We start from the raw sequence: 27,047 nt of genomic DNA, 5'->3' as shown, positions 1-27,047 counted from the left end.
GTAATTATTTGTGATTAAAGCTTAAGAAGATGTTAGTTCAAGGCATTTTCTACATTTTAATATTTCTGACTTTTATGTTCTTTAGCTAAAAGAACTATTTCAGCTGAAGAATTGCTACACAGAAGGAATGTGTCTTGGTTTTTGTCTTAAAATTCATCATTTCTTAGTGGAAATGGTTACAAAGAAGTTTAGGTGCTCATAGGTGTTCTGCAGGTTTGTTTTGCTGAGTTTTTTGGCCAGTTTGAAAGTTTGAGGAACAGTTGTTGAAGTATAGTTTTGTTATCCCTCAAATCTTAAAGCAGTGATGAAACTCTAAACAAAATTGTCTAAGGCATCTTCTTAGTTAAATGTCCTCAGGGCTACTGATTACAACTTTGTCGTAATTTAAAGAGAGGATGATGTATTCTGTATGTAGTGAGAGAAGTGGTGAATCTGGTTTTCACCATTATTTAGGGTTTTTAAGGCACCATAGGATTATGTGACAACAGAAAGAGTTAAGAAAATAAGATTCCTGCCCAAAAGGTGTGTGCTAGAACAAGAAAATGCAAATTAATATACTTTGCAGTATAACAGCAGGACAAAGGAAACAATTTCTAACTGTAGTTTTCAAGTTCTGGGTCTTAAGTATGCTACCCAGCTTGACTATGCTAGTGTTAATGAAGACACTTAGTATGTTTCTTAATTCAATGGCTTTTTAAACAGTCTTCACTGTACCCCTGTGAGTTAGGGAAGGCTGGTCTTGGACCACTTAATCCACCATTGAAATGCAGCCATCACTGGTGTGGAACGCAGCAGCTGTTCTATCGTGTGCATTCTGCACTGTTTTAGGAAAGACAGTGAGAAATACCATGTATTCTGGAACTGCAGAGTGTGAGCTTAAGCTAGTTACTTAGAAATTAACCCTTACCTGAGGATTAGCATCTCTTGCAAAATGAGATAGGGATACTAGGCAAATGGGTAAGTACTTCTAGGCTTTTTGATTTTTTTTTCTACTATGGTGCCCTTCCAAAAATAAAAAAAATAAAACAAATTTCAGCTAACATTTCTCTGCCTGAATGCTGACACAGCACTAGAGTTTTATGTCCACAGAACTAATGGTACAGCTATGAAGCCTGTGGGTTCCACAGAAGGTCTGTATTTGAATATGCGGTGTCTTTCTGGATCTTTGCTTTTTGTTCTTGTGCCATATGCTGCTTCATCTGTAAAAATTGGTAGTGTGTTCTGTTGCCCTTACCCTTCTGTAAAACCCGAAGACACATCAGGTTATTTGAATTGTTAGTGTTCCTGTGGTGATTTTCAATGTCACATAAATGGTACTATTAGCTTGAACCCTCCTGGTGTTATCTTTATGCCTTTCCTCTTTGCAGACATGATCGTATCACAGGTACAAGCTACAGCTGAATACATGCTGGGCACAGTCCAGAGGACAGTGTTAGCTTCTGCTGTGGCTAGAGTCTAAACATACGTGAGCAAGCAGTCAGTCCTTCAGCACTTCTCCACAGTGCCTTCCATTCTAGACAAGGGGGCTTCCTTAAAAGACTGGAAAACAGACTGTCCCAGTTTCCTACTGAATGAAGAGCTGAAAGGTGACTGAGGAAGTTTGACTCTCTAGTGAGAATGAGGTCCAAAATAAATGAGACTTGCATGAGAGAACTACTAGTGGCTATTTCTTCCTAGGTGTAAAGAGGAGGCAAATCTTGTTTTCTTCAGTTGTATTTATATCCTTTTACAGGATGGAGGCTAAATGTCATTAAATGGGGAAGCCATTGCTTCATCCAGATTAAGCAGCCCAAAATATATCTCCACCAAAATAAAAATCACCCAAAATCATTTTTTTTTCCCCTGGGATTTTATTTGTGCTTCCCTCTCTTCTGTTGTAACTGATGTCTGACTGCTGTCTTCTGTGCTTTGCCCTTTCTGCCCAATTCTAGTCTACTGCAAATAATCCCTCGAACATGGCTGAGAATTTGGGATATTGCTGAAGCCCAGTTATCATTTGAAATTTGCACAGGTCATGTTTAAAATAGTTTAAAAATTGCCAGTAAACTTACCTAGGCTGTCATATTTTCATAGATTTACCAGAAGATAAATTTTATGCTCTGAATGTTAAATCTCCATTTATCGCACGTGTAACACATCTAACTGCTCTAATTTTGAGTTCTGTGAAGCAGTCACTGAAACTTGTTGACTTTTTTAATAACAGTGACTAAAACTGTTCATGGACTGAGATTAAAAAAAAAAAAAAGGCCTAACTGTTGAGTAATGTTCAGAAAATGATGCTTACAAACCACAAGGGGAAAGATCTCAAATACTTGGTGCAGGCAGTTGACTGCTCACGTTACTTGTATTTATCTAGACATTCGACAGTAGGAAAGGCTGGGGAGAGCACAGCCTTAAACCACTATATAGCTTCAGCTTTGTCAGCAATCTGCTGAAAATGTAGTTTGTAGCACAAGATTGCCTACCTTTTTTTTTTGTTAAGTGAAATGAATTTGTTTCAGTTTGTGATGCTTTTTTTTGTTTTGTTTTGAACTAATCTCGTCTTTACAGATGAGTCAGTGTGGGCCTCCTGTTACTTGCGAGGGAAAATCAATTATTCTGTTTTGCAAAGAGAAGCAGGTATTTGTTGTCTGCCACTCAGTTTTTCAACTTCATTAATTTTTTTGCTAACTGCATTTTAACTAATCTGTATTTCAAATAGAAACTGATAATGCTCTTGTTTTTTTACTCTGTAGACACAAACATACAGCTTTTTTGAGGTCTGTCTGTCACATCTCACAGGGGAGAAGAACAATTTAAAAAGAGTACACTGTCTAAAGGAAATATACTGTAAAATACCTGAGTTGTCTAACCTGATTGCCTTCAGCACAACTTAATGTGTAGCTTTTTATTTGTAATTGGCCATTTTAATATATATATATTTTTAAAATACAATATATGCATTTATATATGTTCTGTTTTTAAAGCATGACAAGACCTTTCTGCTTGAAGGGAAGTTGTTTTGACTATGATAGAAACTTTCTGTCTGGGCTGTTAGAAAGTGGGGAGTAACAAACAAAACCAGAAAAAGGCAACTGAATTCTTCAAACAGTTAAACTATTGATTTGTAATACTGCAGGCTCGATACTCTCTTCGCTGTAAGATAAAACTAGTTTGACGAGGTCTTCATTTTGTTTACACTGAGTATGCTTTATTAAGTGTTCCTTTCTAACGTCCTTATTTTTGAAATGAGGAACCTTAATTTACTTGTTATATTTAATACCTTCCTGCATTTTTTACAAGACTGTAATTGTTGCCAAACTTACTTTGTTTCCATTTATTCTTTTTTGTTTTCTGTAAGGCTGACTGAATTGTAATTGCAATGTTTCACCTGAGGGAAAATAATTTATGGACTTCCACATGAATCCTTTGTACATGCTATAAATTAAGCTAGAGTCTACTTGCCCAGAACTTAAGTTGATCCAGAAGTAAACCAAACAGCAGGCTTTTATTGTATAAGATCCCCATCTGGATTTTTTTCCCCCACTTTGTATCTGTGTATGAGACCACATAGCTATTGTTCCTATCATGGGAACTGCTTGTATACATGTGAGTCTTTGTCTTGCAGCAGTTCAGCCTGTGTCAAAACCAGTTCAGGTTTTGACAGTGCAGGCACTGAAGCTCCTGTCTGGTGGACTGCACCTCTCTATGCACATTTCTTTTATTCTTCAGCAGCTTTCCTTTCAAGTTGTTTTTTCTTTACTTAATTGTCTCAAGATCTCAACTGTCTAAAATTCTTCATATGCTTGTTGCTTCTATACATTTATCTTCAATACCAAAAAAATCTTACTATTTCTTTATTTCTCATATCTAATACAAAGTGTTCTATATTGCTAGAATGGAATATTACAGTATTTCATAGTTGTTTAATGGACTTTTTTTCTTTAAGTTTAATGCAATCTTTGAATGGATGCTTCTTCAAAAAACTCATCTCGTGATAGTTCCATAATTTTGCTTGCTAGAATACAAATTCCATGCTAGAGGTCCCAGTGCATTTACTACAGGAGCAGTTAGAGGGGAAAAAAAAAATGCATGCAACAATATGAGGTTAAACCTGTCCAACTGTGCTGGCTAGCACATTGCCAGTTTGTTTGCATCTCGGTAATGATTGGGTTCAATGCCCAGGAGCAAAGTCCGTGATAGTCTTTTATTTATTTTGAGGGTGTTTCTGGTCCAGCTGATTTGTACCAGTTTCTTCTCCCCCATCAGAATTTCTTCTCTTCTTATTTTGTTTATCTGTTCCTTGTCAAGTGATTATTTTTATGTGACAGAAGAAACTTGTTTAAATGTTGCTGCGATTCTGCTTGGATTCTTTGTTTTGTGAGTGTTTTCTGTTTTGTTTTTCTGTATATTTAGGAAGATAGCTGCTGACTCTTCAACCTTTTGTGCCACTTACTGCATACAACTATAATACCTTTCAATAAAGCAATTTTTTTCATTAGTTCAAGCTAACTATTACTTCTGTTCTGGAGGTATGGCTCATTTATCTGTGAGGAGTCCATGACAGGGAATGACTGATTCAGGCCTAGTGATGGAAGAGAAGAAAAATTAACAACAACAAAAACTACTTGGTAGATTTTATATGACTTGAGGAGTTCTTTTCTTGTATGAGAAAGTGTTAATGTCATTGTTTGCTCATTTCCCTGTATCTGATATCTCTTTCTTGGTCAAGTAATTTTCTTCTTTCCCCTTTCAAATAGTTGAGTGAATCTTAAGTTCTCATCTGTAAAAGCAACAGAGTACCAACAGCAGCAGCAGTTGTGCAACAGTTAATGTATGTCGCTAAGCAAGGCACATTTCCAAAGGAGGAGAGGAACAAAAATTTGGTGCAACAAATAAAGGGAAAATAATCTCTTAATGTAAAGAAAGTAATTGTCTTTTTTTTCTTAAATATTTTTCGTGAGTGAGCATCAGAACAATTCATAAAGGAGGTTGGTATCGTAACTCTTGTTTATAAATTGTTAACTGTGAGGGAGAGGTCTGCTCTTTGGCTCAAAGCCACTTAGATTTGTGTCAACATTCATTAGGCTATACTGCTTCTGACTAGGAGGTAGCTAAGCAAAAGGCTGTGTATGAGATTTGTTGTTGTGGGTTCATTTGTCATTTATGGCTTTGAAGAACTTGGCTGTAGATCTGGAACCTACAGCCTGTTTCTTTAATCTCCATTCTGGTCCTTTCTTCTCCCCTGTGAATTCCTACAGTCATTTATGAACATACAATGGTTTCGGGGCTTTTTTTATGCACATACTGAATCAGAAAAATATTCTGGGCTAAAATGGAGTGAAGAGGAAGGACAGATGTCCTTGAGGATTCTTGTTAAACCCAGATTGCTTACTGATCCTATATACTTTCATTGAAAATAAGGGGACAGTAATAGGCTAGTGAATAGGGGGGAAAAAAAGACAAAATACTCTTTCCTAATGGGTTGTAATTTTTCACTAGGAAACTGGAATGAGACAAATAGGAAAGTTACCATGGTATGGAAATGGTGGTGTTTCTTCTTTCTAGTGTACTTAAGCACAGTAAGCTATGCCAGACTATTGACAGGTGCTCTAAATGGCTAAAAGAGAGCAGAAGTAATAAGAAGAGGAGGTGTCATTTCGTTCTGCATTATGATTTGTTCACATATGTTTGCTATATATCCCTAGCTAGTGGTGTTTGCTTTTATCAGCTATGTAGGCTTATCTTATAGTAGCAGGTTGAGGTGGTAACTGATAGAAAACTCAGTGTCCAGTTGGAAACAAGGCCTTGAATTAACTAAGCTTGTGTTGTTTATACTTAATTATAAATTAACTTCTGGAAAGCAAAGCAGAAAAGAAGTTGAGATGGATTCTGTAATGGAACATGGCTATTACTGGAGATAAAATATCCATGTGTATGATATTTAATTTCTAATATGCTGATGGACCTGTTGGGAACCACTTCTAAGGCCTGTGTGCTGCTTAGAGGTAGTTTAAAGCTCCTGTGGGCCTTGGGTGGTTGGATCTACTCTTTTTATTTGTGTGAATATAGTCCAAACCCCTTGACCTGGTCATAGGAAGTAGTGCACTGACCAAAAGTAATATTTGGAGGGGAAAAAAAAAACAACAAGCCACCAAGATTTTTTTATTTATAATTACTTGAATCAAATATGAAGTAGAAATAATGTTTGAAAAATGAGGATGGATAAACTCCTTTCATAGACAGATGTCAGTATTCCTTTCAAAAATTTGATGTTAAGATATTTTACAACTCTTTCTAACAAATATTGAAATACAGCAGAAATACAGTCTATAAATAAATCTACCTTGGGGGAAAAAAGACAACTATATACAGTTATGCTTTGCTATGCTCTGTGATTAGCACATAGATAGGGAATGGAGCGGAATCGTATATCTCATATCTAGGAGCATTTTGATGTTCCCTTTCACACAGTACAGTCCTGAACTGTTTCAGTACTGTGGAGGGGATGGCAAACAACACAGATTGAGAAGGGGAGGTTGAGGGTAGAGAGGAACAAGATTATTTTTTTCTTATGGGCTTCTGTGCAAAAATGTATACTCAACCTACGCTTAAGAAATCAACACTGCTAATGTAACGATTTGAATAAAACAGGCCTGTCTGCAATTTCCTGTGATGACCAATATTGAATCTTTTTTTTTTTTAATTACCAATTTGCTTGTGTATTGCAATACAGAGTACTGTGTCAATCTTATGGTTGTTTTTGTTGATTTTTGCTTACAGATATATTGTGGCCAAATGAAAGGCAGAACTATCTGCCTTTTTCCTTCTTTTCCTTTAAAATGGAGTTGAAGGTCTGTGGGAGCTGTGAATTTGTGAGGGAGCTTGAATGCTACTGCTTATTTTATGTTCTTTTCTTGATAATTGATTATGTTGCTGACCTCAAGGCATGAGTTTGGCCTCTCCTAAATAACTAATAAGGAACATTCTGTCAAGCTGAGATTTAGATGAGGGGGGAATAAAGATGGATTTTGAATCAAGCTTTGTTGACCTAAGATTATTCCAAGAAAATCATCCTCTTGGGATTTCTTGGCATCACTTTTATATAGCTTCAAGACACTGTGCATTTATCAGAGCTGCAAAAGAAATCGGGCATGTCACTTCACATAAAAAAGCTAAGAGTGTTCTAACTGAAGAGCATCTTTATTTCAGCTGGAATTTAAAGCACCTAAAAGGCAAGGTGAAACATAGTAGCAATGAAAACAAATTTTTGTTGGACAAAGCTGTGCTTACTGGGCATGAGTAAACAGGAGAAGCTCTCTGCTTGAGATTGGTGATTGAAAACATTTTCATTAAGTAGTGCATCTTCAATGGTCAAAAATTACTGTTTTTGACTGCATTGAGATGTTCTACTGCAGCAAGTCAATGGACAAAGCAGGTATTTGTTTGAGATGTATAGCTTGCTGCTCTGTTATTGAGGCACCTCTAGCATTACTGCAAGATGTCTCACCTCAATTAAATAACCTTGTGGCTTTCTTAACAGATGTCTTCCATTGCTCATGCCATCACTTATCAGGCAGTTCTACTTGTTTGTGAAGAAATTACTTTTTTGCTTGCTTACTGCTGTTTTGAGTAACAGTAGATGTTTAGAAGATTGCCATGTCTTGAACTTAGCTTTTTGATGTGCACTGTTATAGATGGATTTTTTCATTTGGTAGATAATGCATACTTTTTTTATCACGCAATTTCTGTATCTATGACTTAAGTATCATTGTGTGTTTCTGTAACAACCTCCTTTATCTGTTGGATCTTTTTTCAAATCTTGGTTAATTTCTTGCTCTACTACGTGCTTTAGTATAACAAACAGCAATGACAATTTGCAGCCTGTGTAAGATAAAAATGCAGTTATCTTTTACTTTACAGAGTGTTGGTGTCATGACCGCTTAGCTTAGCAAATACAGCATTTGCAGTGATGTGTTTCTTTATCAAGGTGTGTCTTTTAGCTTTTCAGTGCTGACTCCCCATTTTCTTTTTTTGCTCATGTTCTCCAGTATTACAAAGCTCTTTCTTGCAGATAGGAGTAAAAAAATTGATAGGAAGAGATCGTGGGCTCAGATCTTGGTCATTTACTCTAAAATGGCTAACACCATCTCTGGTACAGTTCCCAGATATCAGTCACTGTTCAAGTGGCAACGATTTTCCTGAACCTGGAAAGAGTCTAGGAGAGTAACCTGAACAGCTAGACTAGATGTTTGCTCTCTTCTGGTGAGTTGGAGATGAGAGGTATGGTTACTATCTGTCTTTTTGCCCTCAGGGCCCTGGAAGGGTTCTGGGTATGTTCGGTTTATTCGTTAGGTTAGGCGTAGTCTCCAACAGTCAGTCTTCCTGTCTTGTCCGTTGAAATCTTATTCTATGAGTATGTATATATAGTATGTCCTATATAATGGCAAACATACTGAATTTTCTAATGAGCAAGCTTGCTTTATTTCTTCAATAGTATTTATGAAGATAATGGCATTTTTAAAAAGAAATTTGTTTTACAGTTGCAGAAACAACTTACTGTTTGGTATCACTTACTAGTTAATTTTAAGGTTTAAATTTCAATCATTCAGTGATTTAATAAAAATTGTATTTAAGGGTGAGAACATTCTGGCCATGTTAATTATCTTATAAACTGCTTCACTCAGTGGCAAATTTCTTCATCAAATTGATGGTCAGGACTGATGCCCCCTACACATGCAAGTCTCGCTTTTAAGGGTACTTCAGTTTCTTTTCTCTTGTTCCTGCTTTCACTCCACTTGTAAGTAGTCCACTTCGTACACAGAACCTTCACTCAAGGGGTTTACTGGCATCTGGCTTAGATAAAATAAGTGTTAACCAATTAGTTCACTCAAAGGATGCCTTTTGTTGGTCTGACTGTAATGCAGTCATCTTTACCTTTCCTTCACTTCACGAAGGGGATTTGTTTAGCCCTAACCTCTTCTGTGAAGCTTTCTATAAAGGAACTAAAGGTTTTGGGCCCCCTGTGTAGAGTTTACTTGGGGATATGGAAAGGAATGAGAGCTGGCATTATTTCTTGTAACAATAATGAGAGAATCTTTGGCTTACTCTGTTTATGAAGAAAGCTTTTCTTCAGTCATACAAAGAAGAAAAGAGAATATAGCAGGTCGTTCAATGATCTGAGCATCTCAAGTTACAACTAGTCTTTTTTTTCTTGTAATGTTTGTGTGGATCTTGGGGTTGGGATCCTTTGAAGCTGCCTTAAAAGCACTTTCAAAGAGAGTACTGACACCTATTTAAGGTCCTCTATCCTTGACCTTCCACTGACATAGATAAGAACTGTCCAGAAGCACACAGAATAGCTATGGAGAAAATCGTAACGTGAGTTACAGTTTCAGTGATCTTAAGTCTTAATAAGCTCACACTTTCACCTTACCCATTTCTGCCTTCTTCTTATGGTCACACCTCTGTACTAGGAATGCTGAGCTGACCTAACTGCATCGAACTGTCCTGTCTGTTACAATTTTTCCAAATATCCTTTTGAACCTATCCTCACCTTTCTATAAATTTAAAACTGAGTTTTGGTTTCTGTAAGAAAAAAGGAAGTCTCTTAGGATAACTTCAAATGCTGTTTTGAGGAGTATCTTCATTTTAGATACTGGTATATCCACAGCTTCTCTGGGCAGCCTGTTCCAGCACCTCACCAATTGCTCAGTAAAAAGCACCCCCCTGACATCTAATCCAAGTCTCCCATCTTTTAGTTTAAAACCGTTCCCCCTTGTCTTATCACGATCTACCCATGTAAGAAGTTGTTACAAATAAATAAACTTGAAGTGCGCCTATAGCTGCATACTTCAGTGCCCAAGAACTGAAAGGGAGATGATGTGACCCTAAGTTTTGAGTTAGGGTGATACGAGTCAGTTCACCTCACATCAGTATTGGGCACATTAGTAGAACTACAGTAAAGAACAGTACTAGTAAACACATATGTAAATGCAGTGCATGGAGAAGAAGAGTGGACTCTGCTGTTTGCAAAAGCATTTGTACTAAACAAATCTTAGCAATCTCTGAGGAGGTGTCAAGAAGCAAGGAGTTGAAACAGATCTGGTGGGTTCTTTTTGTTCAGACAAATCCAAGCTAATTGTTTATGAATTTCACAAGATGGTTGCTTAGTTTGGTCTGTCCTGTGGTTTTTTCTTTTTTTTTTTTTTTCTGTTGGCTACTGTCAGAACAGGTTACTGGCAGTTGAACCTTGAATCTCACACAGTTCTACTTGTTTCAGGAAACCAAGCTGAGTATAATTGAAAGAAGCAATAGGTTTTCAGAGGCGTGCACAGTTGTACTGATGTTACTGTTTTTGCATAAGCATTTTGTGAACTTTGCTGTAGCTATTTATTTCAGGGGAGTTACATGCTAAAAATGCAGCAGATTGAAAGTATGAGATAACTGCTCAGGTTAATTTCTTTGTTTGTATGTTTTAATGTCTATCTCCTACATTTATGATGAAGGCTTAAAATATATGCATCCTGCACTAATTTTCCCTTTCTCGGCTTGACTTTCTTGTAATTGTCTAAGATGTTGAGGAAGATAAAGTCTTAGTGACTCAGCAGAGGTTAGCATGACAGAAATTAAAAGGCTCTAATAGCATATGGCATGTTGCTTCACTCTGAAAGCTGTAGCTAGACAGGAAATAAAAATCATTAATGGTATTTTGTCTTTTTAAATTTACAGCAGCATCACTTCTATGCTCAGATGATGAGATAGACAGCTCTTTGTTCTCCTAGGTTAGGTCTTAAATTTTTTAAGTTGCTATCTTTTTGTAACATACAGTTTTACTCTTGGGGATGAGGAAGATCTATATTTTGTCCTCTGAATTTTGCCACTGTTCATAGTCTCAAATCAGGGGTCATAGTTTGAGAGTTCCTTCAGGTTTTCACTTTCAGGCTTTCCATTATTAAGGTTAGGCAGACATAATGACACTGGGGATGTATGTTTAACAGGGGCATATTGTGCTCATTTCAGATGCTTCAGGATAGATACATGAGCTATCAAGATCATTGGTTTTTTTTTAATATACCTGCAACTTATAGATTATTTGGCATCTCTTTGGTAAGTTTAATAGATATCGTTCAAATGACAGAATCTTACAAAAGAAACTTATTCAGCGCTTTGTACATGCAACTAAGACTGTTCGCTCACATCTGTGATCCTGATACTATAGAATGTGAGCATATTGATTAAGCATGAGTTTTATTGTTGAAAGGTAGGAGAAAAATATTAACAAGTTATTACTGTTCCCTTGAAGTTTTAGTATTTTGGTATAGAACAAAATGTTGAAATGACCACTAAGAACTAACCTCAGAGTCCTCAACCATTGGAAGAAACTGATGTGCAAGGATATAGTAGTAAGATACTATTTGCAATTGCCTTATTAATATTGCTAAACTCTTCGTAGTGGTTTCTTATGAAGTCTTCTAAGATGTTTACCAAGGAGTTGTAATTTGCTGTGGTTTCATTTATGAGCAAAATGGAAGCTGAGGAAGCTTACAGACGCTTGCTGTATCAGTTTTTTTTAATATTAAGTTAATAATTTAAATTGTACAGTTACATGAGATCAATTGTAAGTTCTCTTTATGGAATTACCTTAAAATCCAGATTTTCCCTTTTTTCCTGTACTGAAACTCCTGTCACTACTTGCACTGCTGCAGATTTTGCTATAGGAATTGACATCTTAGTATAGAACTTGATTTTGTATGTTGTAAACAAGCTGATGTAAAATTGATACAAGTAGAGCTTTGTCTGAAATTATGCAAAATGGACAATACATTAAGTCTAAGTCTTTGTACATTTGGAAATAAAACAACAATTCTTCCTCTTTATACTAGTCAAGATGCAGTCTGCTCTTTCGAGTGTCTAAGTTTCTACCAACAAGTTACATGCAGTACTAAGATGCATCATCTGACTACAGAGTTTTCTTGTGAGACAACTTCAAATGTTCAAAACGACCTTCCTCTCCTTAAGCTAGAAAAACTGCCTTTCCATGGTAGCATTTATTCTGTAAGATAGAATAGATTTACCTACTGAGTTTCCAGTGATACCTTGCAAATGTAGGCCGGCTTTATGTAGCCATCTATCTGCCACATTAGACGTAGGTGGATGTGGGACGGCGTTCCTCTTGGAAACTCTGGCGTCATATATTATGCTAATGAATATGAAGGTGATACTACTTAGTTCATTATCTGTGTTGTTGCTGGTCACTTGGAAAGTAGTAGTATGTTTGCTTTTCTGTTTAAACATTTTAATGCAAGCTGCAGATTACACCATGGTGACCACTGTGTATGTGTTTTCCAAATCCTTATGTATTGTCCCTCCAAAAAAGTGAAGGCCATTGTTTAAGGCTGAGTGAAAATACACGTCTGTATGTGTGCATTTTATACTTAATTTATATGTATGTGTACAATTTGTATATAGTAGAACATGTAGCAAAACGTGGAAACAGCCACTGCTTCGCTCAGCTAGATGCTTAGATCTTTAGCAAAGTTGGTTATGAGAAACTTTGTGAGGAAGAAGTCATGAGGATTTGCTCAGCACACGTGGCATGGATGTACTAGATATGTCTTAAAGCAGTCTCTTAAAAATTAAAGGAGGGTTCCAACTTTTTAAGCAAAGTATTTCAGCAGAGTATTGGTAGGTAAAAACCATGTATGTTGATGGTTTCCAGGTGACTTGAAGTGCTGCAGTTCTGTAAGTCTGATGGTCCTGGTTTATGATGGAATCAGCACTTTTTTAAACCTCACGTTTCAAGGCACCTGTATTTGGTAGCAATTGTAAAGGCATAGCACAGAATCGTATTGTGGAGGGATGAATTACACTGGAAGGACACATCTTATTATTTTTACTTTTTTTCCTTTTTCCTTAATTAGTTTTAAATGATTTATTACATATATAGAATATAAAATAGCATTGCGTGTTGTATGTATATTTTTTTTTTTTTTTTTGCTTCTAAGTAATTCTGGTAATTCAGCTTGTAAATTATATGTCACCTCAAATATAATAACTAAGTGCTTAACCAGAAACTTCTGTCTCTTGGGGCTTCATGAAGGAAACAAACCTACCTGGGGTGATGTGTGACAGTTCCTCTTGAGATTCTTCTGAAAATTCTTGGCTTCAGTTGTGTAAAAGTTTTTCAAAAGGCCAGACAGCTGTAGTTCTAAGTGAGAACATGTATGGTGAGACCTGCAGAAACTTGTTAGCTTGTTGATTTGTTTGATTCTCATGATGTATTATCTGAATCTCTTAGAAGAAATTAATCTTTTTAATGTAGCTATAATAATGAAAAAAATGTCTTCTGTGGATAGGATTTCCTTAATTACAAGAGCTACTAATGAAGTAATCAGTTATGCTGAGCTCTCTATTAATTCCATTCTTTAAACTGTAGTTTAAATGTTCAGTTTTGTTCTCTCACTAAGGTGTTTTATTTCTCTTCATTCTAGGCTATTTACTTTCTAGAAGAGAGGGTCAAGCAGGATCCCCTGAAAAGCCATTATCTGATCTGGGTCGCCTCTCTTATTTGGCCTACTGGAAAAGTGTAATATTAGAATATCTTAACTGCCACCATGAAAAGCAAATCAGCATCAAAGGAATGAGTCGAGCTACTGGAATGTGTCCACATGATATTGCCACAACTCTGCAGCAGCATAGCATGATAGATAAAAGAGAAGATAGGTCAGTGAATATTATATACATTTTAAAAATGCTGAGACAAAACACTTACTCTGCAAACGAAACACTTGTTATAACAAATGACTGTTAAATTCTCACTTTAAAATGAATGATAACTACCTTACGGAGGAAGTCAGTCAGGCTGGACTTCTTTTTAATGAGGTCCTTCATAAAGACTTCCCTAACCAAATGGTGGTTTTCAGATCCTCTTACATGTTTACAGTTGTTAGAAGGGTGTGGCCAGCTTGAAACATACTTGGTGAAGAATTTAGTTTCATTCATTATCACCATCATCTGTAAATACAATTCCTGACTCCTGCTTTGCAATTATTTTGCTTTGAATATCAACAAGGGAGAAAGATTTCAGATGGTGGGTGGTAGCATCTCTTTTCAAACCCCCCTTTTTGAGTCATTACTGAATTTTACATAAGCCATGGGATTGGGTCAACTATACCTGAAATCTGGCCCAAGGTACCGGGAATGAATTTTCTTTTTTTTCTTAAGAGTTTCTATTTAATGTCATAATAATCAGTATTGAAAGCTAATGCACTGGGAAAGTGAGTTCCTATTTGAACATCTTTCTTAGTGATTTTGATTGCTATTTTAAATGCCACATGATTTTTTGTTTTTAACTTTGATTATGTAAATTTTAATTAATTAAAACCTTAATTTTTTGGAGCTCTTATTTGCAGACAACCTGATGGGACAAGTGCATTTTGAGAGATAATGTGTTAATTACTTGTGTGAAGCTTGCACCCTGTCGTAAATTACTGTGGGCTCTGAATACTGACACCCAGTCAGAAAATAATGCTTTTTCATCCGTAGAATTCTTTATAAACAAGGTTGGATAATTTTCTTTCAGAGGTAGTAAAGCTTAGACAGGGATGTAAACTGACCTGTCTAAAGTTGCCCAGAAAGTCAGTGTCTGAGCCAGGAAAAGAAAATATGATTTATGATTTTCCTACATTTAATTCATTTTTCTTATGTGTGGTGAAGTAGAGGTTTGTCATATTTTGCAAGAAGGTTTCACCTGGATTTTTTTTTAAAGCATTCTTTCAGTGAAAAGTAACGGTGTCACTTAACCTGCCTGAACTCCTTACTTAAAAAAATAATAAAAGGAAGCAAGAACAAACTCTTTTTTTTTGGCAGAGTATTAGCTAGCATTCTAGCTAGTATACTGCTATTATGCCTACATTTGATATGCTACTTCATTTTGTAATACTTAGGAAATATTTTTCTATTGCATCAGCAAAGAAATGAGGTATGTTCTTGTTTTGTTAGAAGACTTGTGTTTATAAATCGCTTTCTTGTCTACTTAGCTGCCATATTCAGTTGCAGTATTAACACCTTTCTCACTCTTTACTTCGTGTTCCCCAGTGTTTTCTGGTTTTATTTGGATGTCATATTAAAAGTGGAAGCTGCTCTGCCAGATTGACTGAAGGGTTACAACCTATGGCATGGATTTAGACTGTTTGACTATAACAACTTAACTTTCCTCTCCGCTCTAGTAATGTTTAGCACTGAGCTTTCCCTTCATGAGCTGTGATTTCCTCACTTCCTCATAACAGTCAGCAGTCTAAGTGTGTAATCTGTGTATGTCAGCTGAGGTCTTGTTCTTTACCCATCTATTTTCACAGGTTATTGTATAAAAGGGCTTAAACTATAGGAAGAGTGTTTTAGATGATAACTTTCTAAAATACAATAATATTTATTCATTTGTAGATTTGTAATTATTAGAAGGGAAAAGCTGATTTCAAGTCATATGGAGAAACTGAAAGCAAACCCACGTATTAATGAAGTGGATCCTGAAAGCTTGAGATGGACTCCTCTGCTAGTTTCTAATGCTGCAGTTTCTGAGGAAGAGAGAGAAGCAGAAAAGGAGGTAATAGCAACAACTTTTCTTTTGAATTTTCTTTTGATTTCATCAACCCCTAATATTCAACAGTAGGCTGTCTTAAATAAATTATACTTGTAATTTTCACCTTTGTTTAATGATGGAGGGCACTGGTGTTATTGTAATGTGCATTTTTTAGAAGCTGCCCGGTAAGATGTAGTAAATTTTGTGGGATGTGTGTGAAAACTTTAAACCTGAAGCAGTTGTTATGAAGTTGTATTTATCACTCCTGAGGTAGTCGAGGAGCATGTAATCAGATCAAATTTGGTGCAGAGCTCAGGGGCTGCAGTGTCAATCGATTCTTTGTTATGAACTTGCTCAAAGTGATCCATGTCAGTGGGCATGTAATGTAGTGCTAAAGGACTTAAATCAATTCGCTGCATCATTAATAGTGCTAAATATCCCATGAAATGCAATCTTCTTTGGTTTGTTATCCTAACTGTTGTAAAGGAGCTAGTAGATGATTCAGCTGAAATGTTGTTGCTAGGTTAGCCAGCAGTGCTAATCAGGGTTGACTTATGGTAACTCTTTAGCACAATGTAAAGGATATGGCTAAGTAAATGCTGTTTTAGTGACCCATTATTTTAACCCTCAACCCTTCAGGCTGAGCGTCTGATGGAGCAAGCTAGCTGCTGGGAAAAGGAAGAGCAAGAAATATTCTCCACAAGATCTAACAGTAGGCAATCACCTGCAAAAGTGCAATCTAAAAATAAATATTTGCGATCTCCAGAAAATGTGGCAGTGGTGGGGGAACGAGGGCAATCCACAGAGCAATCTAAGGAGAGCAGCGAGGAGGATGGCGGGGATGAGAGTCAGCAGAGTTCGCCTCCCCGGCTGACAAAGCCACAGTCACTGGCCATGAAAAGAAAGGTGTGTTACTTAAGTGATCTGATAAAAGTCATTCAGTTCTGATTTCAGTCAAGTCATTGTGAGCACAATAGGAAGGTATTTTGTTCACATGTATTTATTAGGCTGTTCTTTTCTGTATTATTAATGCACCGAGTGCCTGCTCTCTTTACTTTTTCCCTCTACAACCCTACTCTTTATCTTTTGTTTTTTTTTTCCTTTGTCTTATAAATCTTTCTCATGTAGAGACACACACACACACAAAAACAAAATAAAAAAAAAAAGAAAAAGAAAAAGGAAAAAAACCCAACAAACCACAATTTCATGTTGATTTTTAAACTAGTGACTGCCCTCTGCTGTTTGGCATTGGTATTGGTTTGATATTGTAATGGGTTTTTTTCTTAATAAGATGGACTCCAGCTTGTAGAGTTGGTATTTTTATGATTCATTAATATTGGACGTCTGTAAAGGGAGTACTTTGTTTTTCAAATAAGAATGCAGTTAAAACCTTATTTTTCTCTTTTCCAGGCAATTGAACTTTGGTTTGTTTAACTTACTGAATTATGTACCCCAAAATTTTAAAGCATTTGCCTTGGGACATGTATTTAAGTGTCTCTGAGAATTAAGGAATTTTAGAAAAACTTCCAAGAAACTGTGAATCTCTGAGAAATATAAAAGCACATAATAGAAATAAAAACTGTTAGACAACTTATTTTTTATAGCATCTGACTGTGGTTCTTTAATGTACTGCTAAGATCAATAGAAGGCTTCAGGTGCATTTTATTTTGCTTTTAAATTTTCTTTTTTAATTTAGGTATTTATTTCTAAAATAGCAGAAGCTAGAAATGTAGAAGGAAAAATTGTCTGATATTTGTAAATGTTGTTGAGGAATTCTAAATTTACAGAGGAAAAACTTGTAAATATTGTTTAGGCAGCACTGCTTGAATGTTATTCAACAAAAATAGAAGGTAGAAATTACTACGATATAAAGAAACTTCTAGTCTTCATTTTTCACCTACAGAAAGGTTTGTGTCCATGCACAGATGTATACCTATTTTAACTGTTTACCCTTCAGACTTTTACTGGTAGATTGTCTATATTTGAAGTTGATGCAGTGTGAGCTATCCTTTTTTGAGTGAGTAAATTGATTGGTGTGAACTCATTTATTAGTGCATTGAGTCAACAAAACACAGGAATGTAGGAAGAGTTATACTTGTGGAATTGTTTTTCAGAGACCTTTCCTACTGAAAAAGAAAAGAGGTCGTAAACGCAGAAGGATTAATAGCAGTGTTACAACAGAGACTATTTCTGAAACTACAGAAGTGTTGAATGAGCCATTTGATAACTCAGATGAAGAACGTCCCATGCCACAGCTGGAACCTACCTGTGAGATGGATGGGGAAGATGATGACTTGAAGCCTGTGATTAGAAAAGCTTTTGAGTATCAGTCTGTGCAGCAGAAACAGGAGAAAGAGGAAGAGCAGAAAAAAGAGGAGAAAGACGTTCATTGCCTCAGGAGTGATGACCATTGTACAGGTAAGCTGAAAATGTTCTTTTCTTAATAAATTCAATTTATGTGAATTTCAAAGGAAACTTTTAATGTCATAAATAGGGAAGTTATACCAAGTCGTATTTAGCTATTTTAATCTTAGAATTTTACGTTCTTCATTATGCTTTTATCTCAGAGGCGCTACTGCCAGCCAGTGATCTTCAGGTTTTTTGTTTTGCTTTGTTTCTATTGTCTTTACATTTTTTTGTTATCCCTGACTCATAGTAATATAAATCTCTTTTTTTGTTCAGAAAAAAAAAAAGTTTTCCCATCTGAAATACTGCAGGCCATGCCATGTTGCCAAAAAAAACCTTACATTTCTGCAGCAGGGCACTTCATACTCCACAGAGCAAGTGTATCCATTAGAATATTGTTTACTATTGTTCTTGTATCTTGATTATGGATATAAGAAAAAAGTAAGATTTGAATTATACATACCTTTCTGTTCAGGATTGTTGATAATTCAGTGTGGTCTATTTCTGGGGAACTGTACCTTTTTTTCCCCACAGAAGAGAGAGAGAATTTTAACTATGTTCTTTCAAAGCTCTAAGCTCTTTACCTAATTTGATTTCAAGGAGCAGAAAAGTTATTGAATGACTGCTGAAGCTGCTGATGATCTACTCTAGACGTATATTAATTCCCTGACCTCCTGGCTTTCAAATAACTTTTTAAAGTTTTAATTCCAGAATACATTACTGGATATTCAGGTTTACAAATTTTCTTTAAGAAACTAGTTGGTAGTACTCTAGTACTTCATAATTGCTTGGGAGGCTTAATCTTTGTGATCCTTCGTTGAGAGACTATCCACTGATTTTTCTTAAAACAAATCAGCTTTTGTTCAGCTAGGAAAGCCATGCTTCTGAATGTTGATACTGTTACAAACCAGTCCACAGGTACATTAGAATATTGCTGCTTTTTTTGTTCTTCTCAGTAGAAAATAAATTAAACTGATAGAAGCAAAATCAATGTTTTAACTACAGCCCAGTGGTCAGGTTAGTACTCCGTTAACAAGACAAGACTGATACTGTGTATTAGTCCACAGACCATGTCACTGTATTAATTGACTGTAAGAGTGTTTTAACACTACAGTGAGAGGTAGAAATTGGCAAAGGAATATCACTGAAGCCTGTACACTCCCAAGTGAGAATTCTAGTATCTTGGGAGAGAGAAGAATGAATGTGCTTGGGAAGGTTTTTTGTTTTTTTTTATAGTCAGTGGATTAATTTAGTGTTCTGGTGTGCTCTGTATTGCTTAATTTCAATTATCTTTTGGTTTTTGTTGTGTGTTACGATTTGTGCCACCTGTTTGTAACTCTTGTTCTAGAGTTTCTTGATGCATTGATGCATTTTGAATTTATAAATTACTTTGGGTTTATATTTTAAAGTATTGATTGAGTAGTTCGTGCAATCTAAGACTTTTCTTTTGTCTCTATTTATTGCCTCCCAAAGATAATACAGAGGATGTAGCTGTATTGGAAGAAAGCACTAAAGACAATCTTGAACCTTTAAAGAGTAAGCAGGGTTGGCCCAAAGGAGTTAAGCGCGGTCCATCTAAATGGCGGCAAAACAAAGAAAGAAAACCTGGTTTTAAGCTGAATTTATACACTCCACCTGAGACTCCTATGGAGCCTGACTACCAGATGCTGGTGGAGGAACAAAAGGAAGTAGCTGAAGATAAGCCTTGTCCAGTTCCTGCTGTTTCAGAGGAAGAGATTAAAGAGCCTGTTGAAGTATTACCACCGCCAGATGATGAGGTAAAAGAGATAGAACCTGAACCTCTGCATCCACCTGGTGAACCCTATGAAAAACAAGAAGATGATACAGTGAAAGCTGGGGAAGAAGAAAGGAACGTAGAAGACAGTGAAATCAATTCAAAAGATCCAGAAAAAGACAAACCAGAAGAGGTTTTTCTGCAAAAAGAAGAGTCCATGCACTTGGATGATCATGATGAGGAAGAGGAAGATGATGAAGAACCTTCTCACAATGAAGATCATGATGCAGATGATGAAGATGATAGCCACATGGGTTCAGCAGAAGTGGAGAAAGAGGATTTGCCTGCCGAAGCTTTCAAAGAAATGCTGGAAACACAGCAATCTTTTTTAGACGTAAATGTTCAGACTGGTAATTCAAATCAGGAGGACTTGATGGATTGTGGTGTTGACCTTGCAGCTGATGAGTGTGAGAGTGACCAGAAAGAAGTAGCTACAGATTCAGACCCGGTGCCGGAATCTGATGATGATCATACTGAAAACAACCAGGACCAAAAAGCTGGTGAAGAATTACATTCCGATTTCAAGGGAGAGAGTAACGAGACTATGGAGATTGATTCTGAGACGGTTCAAGCAGTACAGTCTCTAACTCAAGAAGCAAGTGAACAGGAAGATACCTTTCAGGATTGTGCAGAGACTCAGGAGGCCTGTAGAAGTTTGCAAAACTATGCCCATACAGACCAAAGCCCCCAGATGACCACGCTGGATGATTGTCAGCAGTCCGACCACAGCAGCCCAGTTTCCTCCGTGCACTCTCATCCCAGCCAGTCAGTTCGTTCTGTTAATAGTCCAAATGTTGCTCCATTAGAGAACAACTACGCTCAGATCAGCCCAGATCAAAGTGCCATTTCTGTGCCATCTCTACAGAACATGGAGACTAGCCCAATGATGGATGTTCCCTCAGTTTCTGATCATTCACAACAAGTTGTGGATAGTGGCTTTAGTGATTTAGGAAGCATTGAGAGCACAACAGAAAACTATGAAAACCCAAGCAGTTATGACTCTACAATGGGTAGTAGTATCTGCGGAAACAACTCTTCACAAAATAGTTGCTCGTACAGTAGCCTTACATCTAGCAACCTAACACAGAGTAGCTGTGCAGTGACACAGCAGATGTCTAACATTAATGGAAGCTGTAGTATGATGCAGCAAACAAGCATCAGTTCTCCTCCCACTTGTAACGTGAAATCTCCCCAAGGTTGTGTTGTTGAAAGGCCTCCAAGCAGCAACCAGCAGTTATCTCAGTGCAGCATGGCCGCTAATTTTACACCACCTATGCAGTTAACTGAAATCCCCGAGGCTGGCAATGCCAACATTGGCTTATATGAAAGAATGGGTCAGAGCGAATTTGGACCAGGACACTACTCACAGCCATCGGCCACCTTCAGCCTTGCCAAACTGCAGCAGTTAACTAACACGCTTATGGATCATTCTTTGCCTTACAGCCATTCAGCTGCTGTAACTTCCTATGCAAACAGTGCCTCTTTGTCCACCCCCCTAAGTAATACAGGGCTTGTTCAGCTTTCTCAGTCTCCACATGCTGTTCCTGGAGGACCACAAGCACAGGCTACCATGACTCCTCCCCCCAACCTTACTCCTCCTCCCATGAATTTGCCACCTCCCCTTTTGCAGCGCAACATGACTTCATCGAATATTGGAATATCCCACACCCAAAGACTGCAGACTCAGATGGCCAGCAAAGGTCATGTTTCTGTAAGAACCAAATCTACACCTCTGCCACCTGCTGCAGCGGCCCATCAGCCCCAGATTTACGGCCGTGCATCACAAACTGTGGCCATGCAGGGACCCACACGGACCTTAACAATGCAGCGTGGTATGAACATGAGTGTAAACTTGATGCCAGCCCCAGCTTACAATGTCAATTCAGTGAACATGAATATGAATACCCTTAATGCTATGAATGGTTATAGTATGTCCCAGCCGATGATGAATAGTGGATATCACAGTAATCATGGGTATATGAATCAAACTCCCCAGTACCCTATGCAGATGCAGATGGGGATGATGGGAACTCAGCCATATGCACAGCAGCCAATGCAGACAGCACCCCACAGTAACATGATGTACAGTCCTCCGGGGCATCATGGCTACATGAACACAGGCATGTCTAAACAGTCTCTTAATGGCTCCTACATGAGAAGGTAGGCCCTTTGGAGTGACAAACTACCAAACTGGCGTATTGGATTGATCTGCACAAATATCTTTTGGAGAGTACGATTTCAAAACCAGCAATTGGTGTGAACGCAAAAACATTTGTTGGCACCATTTAAAAGCTGTATGCAGCAGAAAGCCTTATACAAGTTTTTCTTTTTTCTTTTTTCTTCTTTTTGTTTGTTTGTTTTGCTTTATCATTTTGGGATTTCTTTTTCTTTTCTTTGGGGGGGACAAGGTGATTTTCCATTTTTCTGCTTATTTCACTGAGCTTGAAGTTCTCTGGAAAGGAAGAACTCTTTCTATGAACTGCAATTACGCAGCAGCTGATGGTTCAGAGCCATTTTATGTGCCTGCTCCCATTAAAAATGTGGATAAATAGACTCCAAAACTATCAGACAGTACTGAATCTTGAGCTTTTCTTTCTCCTTCCCCCACGTGTAAATGCCTTTTAGCAATTCTTTTATTGTATTATTTTGTTTCTGAAGGTGACACTTCCGCATGCCGCTAATGTCTTTGTTAGTGACAGTGCATTTTGTAGTACTGTACAAGTGTTGTGCTTAACAGTAAGCCATTTCTTAATTTTTTTGCCTTGATTAGGTTACCCTAGTTTGAGGGTAAAAAACAAAACAAAACACAGAACTATATTTTTGTTAATTATAAAACTTGTAAAAAAAAAAATAATAAAAAAAGCTGCAAAAGCTATTCACATTTTGGTTAGTTCAAAAGGTTTTATTGCTGTATGTTTAGTGTAAAGTTGAGACTCTTTTCCATTTTAGTGACCAGTTTCTTTGGGGCTGGGGTAGGGAAAAAGGCAGCTTTCTGTTTTATAAATACTGTTTTGGGTTTTTGTTGATTGAAACATCTCAGTGTTTATTTGTCAAGTTTTGAAACACTTTCATATATGTCCAAATACTTGGCAGGATTTAAAAAAAAAAAATAGTGAATTTGGTGTAAAGTTGCTATTTTATGGAAATGCCTCTAACTTTACATTTTCATTCCATCTGTAGATTTTTCTATCTTTATAAAATATTGGAGTTATTTTTTAAGGGAAAAAATAGAGCAGTAGCGTGTGAATAGCTCAAACTAAGCTTACAGATCGCATGTAAAAAGGCAAAAGTTATTTGTGTCTGTTTATATTGCTTCCTTTTTTGTAGCCTTTGTACCTGTACAGAGTGACTGTAAGGGCCGAACAGAAGAGGCTTGATACATGTAAAAATAGGACCCAGTGACACTCTTGTATTTATCTGTTATCTTTTTAGTCAGTCACTTAAAACAACAAAAGAAAACAAACAAACAAACAAAAAAAACAAGAAAAAAAAACCTGCAAAGAAACACTCAAGAAACAAACTGCAAAAAACATCCCCCAGCTGTACATTTTAACATAAAATAAATTATGATGAGCCATTTTTAGCCTCTTGTGTCTTGTCATAGTTTGATGTTGCATGGGAATTACTTCCTGAAACAGTGTTTGTTACAGTGCTTTCACATGCTTGATCTAAAGCCCATTAAAGTTGATGGGGTTTGGATTAGGCTGTTAGAGCCTAAGTGTAGGTTACTCATCATAATTGCATACACCTTGTGAAAATAAAGAGTATCTAAGATTATTTTTTTTAATAATCTTATTAAAATATTGAATAAATATGTATTTAATACATTACAAGGTTGTCAATATTTAATGTATGGAAGTTGTTTTTTTTTTTTTCTTTTTTTTTTTTCCCTATAGACAGTGTTAATATATATGTAAAAGAGTATATGGCAACATGATGCTTGGGCTGTATCTTAATAACAGAACTAATCTCTTCCTTTCCTCATTGCTGGATTACAAGAAAATACAAACCTTGTGTAGAACCTCTGTGTTCTGCGTATATGCACATGTACCTGCACATACAAATGTACACATTTGTGAATACTTCTCATCTAGCAATAGAAGGTACATGTAAAAATCAAGAAGGAAATCTATCCAAGGAGCTCCTTAGTGCACCAAGTTTTTAAATCAAGTGTGTGTGAATGCCATAAAAAAAAAATCTAAGAATTTTTCAAAATGCTTTTAAAAGGTGAGCATTGCCACTGAATCTCCGTCAACCCCACTGACACTGCAAGAAGATTGAAAACACTGTTTCCCTTTTCTAGTATGTAGAACAGCTTTACAGGTTTGATTCTGTATATTGAAAAATCAGAGAAAATGTGTATTTTGTTAAACCCTCAAGGTGTATGGTGTTTCCAAAGCAAGAAATCGATTCTATAGATCCAGGCACATAACCTGTGGTGTTATGGTGGCACAATAGTCTAAAAAGTGGATCTGGATGGGAGATGAAGTATCCAGTGAAATTGTAATTTGGAATAACTTCTTTTTGTGGATTTTAGAATGCTTGATGTGGGAAAGCACAATATAGCTAATACTTTTTTCACATTTGTTTTATGAAGGCAAAGAGTATTCGTGGTACTTCGACTACGTGTGTTCATCTTCATGAATTTACTGTCACATTTTGTTATGCTTGGGGAAAGAAAAGGTGAAAACACAGTGTGCAGCCTTTGTGTATCACTAAGACTACTCATCTTTATTGAATTATTGTATATCAAAGTAGCACTGTGTCTTACAATTTTTCACTTATGTGTTTTTGTAGTAAATGAAAGACTATTGGGTTTTTATCTACTGCTGTGGAGTTTCAGGTTCCCAAGCCTTTAGCAAAGAGGCAAACAGACCTTCATGCCATTTCAGTATGTGGTAACCTGAAACAGAGTATCATGACTCCAGCATATTTCTGAAATTCTGTATTTGCAATACATGGATTAAAACTTGGGTGGAGAATGATGTGTTGTGTGTTGCACAACAGGCAATTTTCCAGTACTACTTTTTGAGAACTGAATTCCTTTCAGTGGGACAAATGACTTTCCTGAATCTTTTCCCATAGTGACTATTCAGCTGTGAATTGCATTACTGCACTGAAATGTCTACTTAATAAGAACTCTCATCCTTGACAGATCTAGCTGTTCTATGTATTGTCTGCCCATCACAGTGTCAATCTCGACTGTGTGCTCTAGCACCATTCCAGCTGAGAATTAGCTTTCTTCTAGTGCCTCAAAAGAATTCTTCACAAAGTTGTAGTAGATGGTTCTTGTGAAATGCAGGATGTTTCCTTGTCCGTGCAATCATAGTCTTCCCATAAACAAAGGATGTGGTTCGACACTAAAAACAAAAATGCTTTAATCCCATAGTGTCTTAAGGCAATAAATGTGCCTCATTCTGCAATGCAGACCTGCTTTCAGACCTAACATTTATGTGACATTTGTGATGTGGTCACTTACTGTTGTAGATTGTGTTGAGTGAGGTTGACTGGTGATTTGATGTGGCTGAGCTGCAGGAGTTGCATATATTGTGGAAGCTACATGTTCCAGAACCTTGTTTTTTCTTATTAGTCTAATTGATTCTGATAGAATCAGAAACTGAGGGGAAAGAACCTGAGAAGTGAATATGAAGTATGTTTACTTCAGAATTGTTTAATTGGCATAGCTATACCAGCAGAATGCTTAAGGCAAGACCCGGTTCTAGGGAAGATGCTTGCCAGCCGAGCAGAACCTACTTTATCTGGAAGCGGGTGGATCACAGTATTCCAGAAAGCTGCATGCTAGCACTTTTGGAAAGACAGGAGTGGTAAGTGTTGTGATGTTCTGGCTACCTGTTCTCATAGCAGTGTGCAAGACACAACCGGTTTTTCACTTATTTTGTCAGAAGTTGTGTGATGTGAGCAGAAACAGAAGACTTGTAAAAGTGTGAAATTTTGACATTAGCCTAATTTCAGTGTTTCAGTTTTATTGGATTTATTATGACTATCAAGCAGACTAATGATTTTTTTGGTAGAACCAAATAATAGCATACAGGGAGGTAAATTAAAAAAGAATGGACCTGATAGCATTACCAATTTGCTTATGATTGTCCTATTACAATCTGTTCTATGGAGTGTAAAGGGGAGTAAAGAGCTATGACAGTTTTTCTTTTCTCTTCCAGTTACTGAGCATATTAAAACTGTGTCCAGGGTTGCTTATGTCCTATATAGTAATGCAAGTTTATGTCCTATGTAGTAATACAGGTTAGCTCTTCTGTAGTGAAAATTTGGGGTGTGTGTGATCAAAAGTCATTGTTTTGGGCTTTGTGGGATGGGAAGGAATTTATATGAATTTGGAAAGTGGATGACAGTTTTTGCTTCATCATGACTTGAGTCATTTTTTCCCCCAGTCTACTAACTATGATTAAATGAGCATAATCAGGTCCTGGTTGAACTTGAACCAGCAGCGTGCTCTTGCAACAAAGAAGGCTAAATGGTAACCTGGTCTGCACTGGATGAAGTATTGCCTATGAGTCATGGGAACTGATGCACTGGGAAGGCCACACCTGAAGTGCTGTGTCCAGTTCTGGGGCCTTCAATACGAGAGAGACCTGGACATGCTGGAAAAAGTCCAGCAGAGTGCCACCAAGATGATGAAGGACCTGGAGCGCCTCTCCTGTGAGGAGACGCTGAGAGAACTGGTCCTGTTCAGCCTGGAGAAGAGGAGAATCAGAGGGATCTCATTGGTATCCATTAATACCTAAAGAGAGGGTGCAAACAGGGCAGTGCCAGGGTCCTTAAAATGTTGCCTATGCCAGGACAAGAGCCAGTGTGCACAATCTGTAACACAGGAGGGTCCTCTGAGCATCATGAAGCATTTCTTCACTGGGTGGGTGGCTTAAGCATTGGCGCAGGTTGATTAGAGAGGTGATGGATTTTTCCCTTGTTGGAGTCTTCAGAAGCCACCTGGGTGTGGGCCTGGGCACCCTGCTCTGGGTGGCCCCGCTTGAACACGGTTTGGATCAGATGGACCCAGAGGTCCCTGCCAACCTCAGCCATTCTGTGAAATCATGCTTAACACCTTCACACAGTACTTGTAGAAATAATGGAATGCAGGGTTCTATTGATCTCCTTTTCTTCTTTCTTTCTTTTTTTGTTCCTTCACATGCTGCTTTTCATTTCCATGCTAAAATGACAGCTCCTAATTTATGAGTAGCTTGGAATCCCATCCTTTGGAAATTGTAGATACATTTTTCTGTTGCTATGTCAGTGTTGCTATTTGCCAATTTC

At 37.1% G+C, this 27,047-nt stretch overlaps 1 protein-coding gene across 8 annotated transcripts in view; it reads left to right on the top strand.

Moving 5' to 3' along the window:
• KAT6B (lysine acetyltransferase 6B) overlaps window positions 1–23,343 on the top strand; it is a 95,438-nt gene extending 72,095 nt beyond the window's left edge. For all 8 annotated transcript variants that reach the window (XM_004942070.5, XM_015288301.4, XM_040702703.2 and 5 more), the window contains 5 exons: window positions 13,473–13,704; window positions 15,424–15,583; window positions 16,199–16,465; window positions 17,674–17,977; window positions 19,439–23,343. In XM_004942070.5, the coding sequence (XP_004942127.4) occupies window positions 13,473–13,704; window positions 15,424–15,583; window positions 16,199–16,465; window positions 17,674–17,977; window positions 19,439–21,924 (3,449 nt within the window). In that variant the 3' untranslated portion in view covers window positions 21,925–23,343. The remainder of the gene's footprint in view (window positions 1–13,472; window positions 13,705–15,423; window positions 15,584–16,198; window positions 16,466–17,673; window positions 17,978–19,438) is intronic.
• Window positions 23,344–27,047: the final 3,704 nt, after the last annotated feature.

Source organism: Gallus gallus, chromosome 6, assembly GCF_016699485.2.
Source record: "Gallus gallus isolate bGalGal1 chromosome 6, bGalGal1.mat.broiler.GRCg7b, whole genome shotgun sequence".
In the NCBI taxonomy this organism is placed as follows: domain Eukaryota; kingdom Metazoa; phylum Chordata; class Aves; order Galliformes; family Phasianidae; genus Gallus; species Gallus gallus.
This window is presented reverse-complemented; position numbering and strand designations above follow the sequence as displayed.